General features: G+C 38.3%; 2 protein-coding genes across 2 annotated transcripts; one reads left to right on the top strand and one right to left on the bottom strand.

Moving 5' to 3' along the window:
* Window positions 1-798: 798 nt before the first annotated feature.
* Window positions 799-2740, bottom strand: LOC113715026 (putative late blight resistance protein homolog R1B-16). Its single transcript, XM_027239173.1, has 2 exons — window positions 2699-2740; window positions 799-2229 (listed from the first exon to the last, which is right to left on the bottom strand). Exons 1-2 carry the CDS (start codon window positions 2738-2740, stop codon window positions 799-801), a joined length of 1473 nt encoding a protein of 490 aa, XP_027094974.1.
* Window positions 2741-4686: 1946 nt separating this feature from the next.
* On the top strand, window positions 4687-7362 carry LOC113715061 (uncharacterized oxidoreductase At4g09670). Its single transcript, XM_027239212.2, has 2 exons — window positions 4687-5351; window positions 6519-7362. The coding sequence occupies exons 1-2, from the start codon at window positions 4887-4889 to the stop codon at window positions 7137-7139; spliced, it is 1086 nt and encodes a 361-aa protein (XP_027095013.1). The 5' UTR covers window positions 4687-4886; the 3' UTR covers window positions 7140-7362.
* Window positions 7363-7818: the final 456 nt, after the last annotated feature.

Genomic DNA, 7818 nt, shown 5'->3' with positions numbered 1-7818 from the left:
CAATTATCTTTCATTCCACGTCAATTATCTTTCCTGGCCAAACTAATTTCGATTGGCAGTGACTAGTGAGCTAGTAATGGTATGGTGTCATGGACAACTTTGTTCGACTTCTTATGGTTCTCCGTCAAATCCTGCATTCAGAGAAAGTTAAACTCCGCAAAAACTTGAAAATATGGACGACTTTAATTTCGTATCATCAACTGACAATACTTGCACAAGATTGAAATGGTACAAAACTTCGTCATGCATCTAAGAGCATGCCACCCCCAATTTATTTCAAACCAAAAAAAGAAATTGCAAAATTACATTAGGGACCAACAAGAATGGCATTGAGCTGATCATTGCCATAATTACGCTGGTCCTCTAGAATTTGTTTAACAGAAATGGTGGCAGAAGCCCCACACCATTTCATCTCAATCAATTGTAGAGTTGGAATTTCTCCAAAGGAAGAAGGGATCTCCTCAAGTTGCTCACAACTTAGCACTACGAGTTGCTCAAGGCAGGGGAGCTGCTCGCTAGTTGCATTCCACTGTACAATATCCAGAGATTCTAGTTTCAAGAACTTCAGTTTCTGGAATTCGCCTTCTCTCATGTCCCATTGCTGCCCTTCGAATGCCTTGTCGAGTAATTTTAGAACCTCAAGATTTGGTAACTGGCCAATGACTGAAATTTCATGCCACGATAGGCCAGCGTTCGACATTGTCAACTTTTTCAGCTTTGAAGGGAGGCTAAAGATACAAGGACAGGGCGCCCAAGCATGGAACGACATCTTGAGCGATTGAAGTTCACACAAAAACTCTAATATCCGAAATGGATTTTGCAAGCTTGAAAGTAATCCTTCCATGTACTTGAAAATATGCATCCTAATTTCTCGATGTTGGGTAGCCTCCTCAGGAATTTCTCAACACTTGCATGTTGCATAGAAATGGTGGAAATGGATTTCAAATTATTCAGGTCAGAACAGTTTTCAAGAAACTCTTGACTGTAATATTCGCAACTGAAGAAAGAATGATCCAGTATAAGCTCCCTCTCCATTGCCGATTTCCAAATAGTCTCTGGTAACATGACGTTACCAATTGCACCACTGATAAGAAAAGTTTCCAAGTTTCGGAGGTTGCCGATATCAGAGGGAATATTATTTGTACGAATCCGGACAGCCAAGTATTTTAAGTGAACCAGCTTGGCTATCTTGACAAGATCAGATGTGTCGGCGCTACTTTGGACTCGAACATTTCCCAAGTCTAACACACTAAGGTGTTTGCACTTGAGAATTGAACCATAATCTAAGTGCCTGCTTTGGCTAGTTCTGGTGCCATGCACAAGCCCTTTTTTATACCCTAATCCTATCTGTTCGGAGAGATTATGCCTGCCCTTAGAAAGAAAATCTCTGAACGCACATTCAGAGTGAAAGCCTCTAGCATGAGGAGGCAAAGACCCTGAACTCACTAGTTCAGTTCCATCAGGTTTATGAAAGTACAGCAATGAAGAGATGTTCGTAGAGATGTGCAAAAAATTCAAACCATGCAGTCGGAAACTACCCAAAAGAATTGCAATTCCATGAGAAATGTCTTCTCGTGTCACAGATCGTCTTTTCCCAAGTTTTGCTGTACAATATTCATGCAGCACATTATGAACGCGACATGCTTTGACTCCTCCCTTGGAACTTTTTCTGGCTATCATTACAAGACTTCTATCAATTAACTCATTCAGGTAACTCTCTGCCTCTTGCTTTAAGTTCTTGCGGCCCCAATTTGACTGCTGCACAAATCCTTCGGAATTCCATAACCGCATCAATTTTGACACTGAAATTGTTGTGCCCTCTGGAAAAGTTCCTAAATAACAGAAGCATGGCTTCAAGTGATCTGGCAAGCGCTTGTAGCTAACTTCAAGAATTTCCAGGATTTGTTCCTGTATGCTTAATGACCTGAATAACGTCTTAGCAACATGTTTCCAAGAATCCTTTTTTCTCTTTGTCCTTTTCGGAGTACCAGCTATCAGAACCAATGCAAGTGGCAGCCCTTTGCAACAGCTGGCTATACGGCATGAGATACTGGACAATTCCTTATGACAAGGATCTCCATTAAAGAGCTTCATTGAGAGCAATTCATAGCTCTCTTCATTGGAGAGCAGACGAAAAGCATAAGTAAGGCTTTTAGCTTCCAAAGCAACAGCATGGCTCCGAGTAGTAAACAAAATTCTACTCCCATTCCCGTCATCAGGGAAAATTACCTTTAAACCATTCCATGCCTCAATATCCACGCAAGATCCTCAGTGCCACTTCCATATTTATGCAAAGTGTCCTATTTATTTAATTTATCATGTGCTATTTATTTAAATTTCTTCTGCCATCACATGATAAGTGGAATTGACACTGGATTTGGCACCGAATAGTGGAATAGAGGATCCCAACTGAACCTCGCGAGGGTGTCTACCAGCACACGGGATCCTCTATGCCACTTTTCTAGTGGCACTGAAGTGCCACTTCTATATTTATGTCAAGTGTCCTATTTATTTAATTTATCATGTGTTGTTTATTTAAATTTCTTCTACCATCACGTGATAAGTGAGATTGGTACTGAATTTGACACCGAATAGTGGTATAGAGGATCCTAACTGGTCTATTAGACCAAAGCCCGGTGGTTGAAAAACTTCTATTGGTCACGTTGGTTTCTTGACCTTGACAGCACGAGCACCTTACGGCAACACCCTGACCAACTGGACTAATCCAGTTGTTAGCCATACGAAATACTTAATTTAGCATGGATTAAGACATTATCTAATGAACGAAAATTCTAGGAAAAAAGAAACTCCCCCACCAGGAAATTTTAGAAATGTAAAAGCTTATTACACAAACGAAAGAGGAGTTTCAAGAGACTCATGGAAGGAATTTTAAAGAGTAGTTTTGGGCGGAAGGAATTTTAAAGAGGGTGAGGAGAATATTAAAAATGGAAAAAAAACTAAGTAGTAGTAGTTGGTTTGTGATAATCCAAGAATGTAGATTAAGACATTAGCGAATCAAAGAATACGTCACTTCTTACCATCCATAAATATAAAGCAAGTTTTGAGGGAAATATGAAATCAAAAAGCCCCAAAAGATAAAAATCTTTTCTTCATTTGGCAAAGCTTTTAATTGCATATTTGCATCCTTTCCAATCCAACTTGACGAAGACAAATTTTGCGGCCACCCATCGGAGCAGCCAAGGTCTCAGCACACTGAAAGCGTACTTGCCGTCAGAAGCATAGAAGCATTGAGCCTATTTGGATAGAAATTATTTCTTTGTATTATAAACACATTTTTCAACATATTTTTTTGTCACATATATTACAAAAAAATGTTATAATAATTATTCTAAATAATATTTTAAATAATTTTCTGTCCAAACACACCCATTGAAAGGACACGAGGCCCTAGCCCAAACGATTGTCAGAAAAATCATTTAGGTCGATTTTTTGCAAAATACACAAGATATAATTTTGTATGCACATGGTGTAACTTACTTTCAACAACGTATAACTATAAAACAAAATTTTATGTGTCTCACACATGATATGAAAAATAACGTACAAGGTACAATCTGAATCTTATATATATATATATATATATATATATATATATATATATATATATATATATATATATATATATGTGTGTGTGTGTGTGTGTATATATATTGTAAAATCTTGACTATCAACCTTCAGGAACGGTTGTTCCTAACCCTCCTCCCCGTTGAAACTTCTTTAAGATGTTAGTGACCAGCCGTCTACATACAGGATCTTCAGTGCTACTTTTTCAGTGACAATTCAATGTCATTTCTATATTTATGACAAGTGTCATGTTTATTTAATTTGTCACGTGCTATTTATTTAAATATCTTCTATCATCATGTGATAAGTGAGATTGACACTGGATTTGATATCGAATAGTAGCACAGAGGATGGCCGTCCTGACCTTTGGATTTTGTGATTATTACCTATCAACTCAAGGGACCTCCCCAACTAGTGGTCACTTATCAAAAGGCCTTTTTTACATGACCGGATTGACAGATTATTAGCCTCAGAAAACGATTAGCCACAATTGTATGGGCCAGCATAAAACTTTAGATCCAAAGACCATCCAAATACATTGCGCCTTATTCTATGCTCTAAATCCAAACACTTAATATGTCACTGCTAACATTTATTTTCCCCCAGAAGCCCATCACTAAAATTCAACCGACATAACTGCGTCACTGCTCAGATCTTTACTTGAAAAACCCCTAAACTTCCAGCCAAACGTTTTTGAATTACAATTCTCAAACAAATTTTTAGTTATCCGTTATATTTCCTTCAAATAGGTAATACTCCGATGAAATACAATTAACTGTACTGAATTGAAGAACTATGTTAGCTGCTACTCATTTCAATACTTTCTCCAAATTTCTTTGTTTTTTTTTTTGAAGAAAATAGGAATGCCACTTGTACTTTTGGAAAAGAAAAAGATTGCAGAAAAATAAAAATTCCACTTTTACATTGGAAAATCCACTCAACCTCCAAAATTATTATGCTGTTATTGGCAATACCGTCACTATTGAGAAGATATTAGATGGAGGACAGGAGGAGTAACGGATAAGAGTACACATTTGTCCAAGACTGTCCGCAGCCGCCTACCAGGACCCGCCTTTGTGTAACAATTCTGTAATGGAAAGGACAGAAGATCTTTTGTTCTACGCCTGCTTCACGGGGATGCCTCACTTATTCATAGCAGTGACCTCTGCGGGCTCCAACAAAATGGGAATCTCCTTTCTCGGCGTCTATATAATGGAGCCCTCCTCTTTGCGGCATTTTCACAAGCACTTACCAATCCTTATTTTTATTCTTCTTCTTCATGTCATACCTCAATAATATCCATGGCCGAACAAAATCCAGTCAAATTTGGCATTCTGGGCTGTGCTGAAATAGCCCGGAAAGTTTCCCGCGCTATAAGACTTTCCCCCAACTCCACACTCTACGCCGTAGGCAGCCGTTCCGTCGAAAAAGCAGCAAAATTTGCTAAAGACAATGGATTTCCGGATTCAGCTAAGGTCTATGGCGGCTACGAGGCCGTTCTGGACGATCCAGACGTCGACGCCGTTTACATCCCGTTACCCACTAGCATGCACGTCAAATGGGCTGTTTTGGCTGCCCAGAAGAAAAAGCACGTGCTTCTGGAGAAGCCTGTTGCCCTTAACGTTAAGGAGCTGGATGTGATTCTGGAGGCGTGTGAATCTAACGGGGTGCTGTTCATGGATGGTACCATGTGGATGCATCATCCTCGTACTGCAAAAATGAAAGAGTTTCTTAATGATCCTCAACGATTTGGTCAACTTAAGACGGTAATACTATATACTTTCCATTCCCCCAAACAAATGTTGTTTAGTACTAGCAGTTTCTTTTTTGTCATCCTAAAATTAGGTAGACTAATTAATCAATTAGTTTTGCTTTGTGGGCCTTTTCCCTGCTGATCCTAACTTCAAGTCGTGTAATCTGAGTAGAAATTTGGACTTATTTTGTTACTTAATTCGGTTATACTTCTGAAGTACCAGTATGCTCTTGGTCCAGTCAATCAAGATTGTGGTTTTTTTTTTTTTTTTCCTGAAGCTGATTATGGAAAAGTATTCTGGAAAACCTGTTTTAGTAGGTAGAGTAATGTTTTTGCTTTCAGAACTTCAAAAGGTTCAGTAGAAGTTCAAAGACACTAGTTCCTGAAACTGTTGTTTTCAGAAGCATCAAGGGTTAGCTCATAATCATTTTTTTAAGATTAAAATAAGCTAAAATCGGACGTCCAACTCGAGAGCATCTGAAAACAGATATTGTTGAGAATAGCACAATCAGGTGATTGTAACCCCATGGAACGAACCCTTAATATTGTTGTTAGTTCTTCGTTGCCTTGGTTAAAATAAGTTCTAAAGTTAGAAATCAGTGATGATATTGATCCCTCTTATGCGTGTCATGATGTTTTCAGCTGCTGAAGACAGCAACGTTGAGCCTTCATCTTAGGTGAACTTTATATTTGCCATATTACATGATACCCCATGTGAAAGTTGATTAGTTATGATGTTCTCCCTTTTCCCCATAGTGAAAAATGCAGATGTCTCTGTCTTCTATCACTGGGATTCAACAATACACGGGGTTTTATTCTAGTTGTATAGATGTCAATCACCCTTTATTTTCCTCGGTTACTTTAGGATGTTACTTAGCTTTGTGAACTTTTCGTGGTCATCGAGGGTAAAATGCTCTAAGTGTAAAGCTGGATTACAGAATTACTGGTAGTTGAAAAGAAATGCTCCTGGCTAGTCCATTCTCTGGTATGTGGGTGCAAGTTATATGTTGGTGATATCCATATATTTGAACATAAACACAAAAAGTTTCAGTAGTATTGGTAGTATTAGTTATTGCAATAAATCAAGGTTTCATCTCAGTGGTCTCACTTTCCTTGCGGCAACCACTGATGATTAATTTTAAATCTTAGTGCATAGTTGATTGACTCTGTAATTTTTCAGGTGCAAACTGTTTTTACATTTGCTGCTGATCCTGAGTTTCTGGAAAATGACGTTCGGGTGAAGCCAGAGCTGGATGCTCTTGGTGTTCTTGGTGATGCTGGATGGTACAACGTCAGAGCATGTCTGTGGGCTTTTGATTATGAGCTACCGAAAAAGGTAACCGCATTGCCTGGCCCTGTTTTCAACAAATCAGGGGTGCTGGTATCCTGTGGAGCTTCTCTGTACTGGGAAGATGGGAAAGTGGCTACTTTCCACTGCTCTTTCCTGTCCACCTTGACAACGGATGTAACTGCTGTTGGTACAAAAGGATATCTGCGCCTTCATGACTTTGTTATCCCTGATGAAGAGGACAAGGCTTCCTTTTTTACCTGTGAGAATCCAGGGTTTGCTGAACTTCAGAGGGGGGTGGTTGCCGACCGAAATGAGCATGTCGTAGCTACTGATCTACCTCAGGAAGTTAAAATGGTCATGGAGTTCTCAAGGTTGGTTGGAATCATTAAAGCTGAAGGTGGGAAGCCAGAGAAGAAATGGCCAACCCTCAGTAGGAAGACACAATTAGTTCTGGATGCAGTGAAGACATCAATTGAGAAGGGCTTTGAATCCGTTGAACTGATTAGTTGATTATACTTTTTCCTGTTGCCCATTTGGCATCCATCTTGAATTAGCAGTTCTTCCTATCTTTGCCTGGGCAATGGTATGAAGTGAGTACTCTCTAATTTATTCCTTCAAAAATCTGGTTGAAAGTTTTGTGAATGTTGCTTGGAATTCATTTCCACCTTTGAATTGTAAACTTAGTCAATAAGCCTCTAAAAGTAGCATGAAATTGCAGGTTCAGTTTTTGTTATTATGATGATTTCTTTGAAAAAAACATACTGTTTATTAGTAGGTGGTTTTTTTTTTGTTGGATTGCTGTAGGTGGTTTCAAATTAATAAAAAAATCGTTTCAATTAACATGGCCATTGTTGATTAGATCCTAACATGGCATTTGAGTCTAGTTACCAAACATGTGCTTTTTTTTTTTCCCTAACAGATGTCTAATGAACACTTGTTGAGACATGTATATCACGCTTAATTTATTATATAAATATATACAATAACAATTATTATCTTATTTTATATTTATAAATTTTTCCTTATTAACTTTGCTTTTTTAATATATTAACGCCATGATTACATTTTAATGAGTGACTTTTTTTTTTTTTTTTTTTCCAAAATTTGTCTCGCAATGAAGGTAAAATTTAAAATCCCTATACTCCACTCTTCTTGACTTTATGATCTGAACCTTTCTTCCTCCGATTGG

This window comes from Coffea arabica, chromosome 10c (genome assembly GCF_036785885.1).
Source record: "Coffea arabica cultivar ET-39 chromosome 10c, Coffea Arabica ET-39 HiFi, whole genome shotgun sequence".
Lineage (NCBI taxonomy): Eukaryota > Viridiplantae > Streptophyta > Magnoliopsida > Gentianales > Rubiaceae > Coffea > Coffea arabica.
Note: the sequence above shows the minus strand (reverse complement) of the source record. Positions and strands in the feature narration are given on the sequence as shown.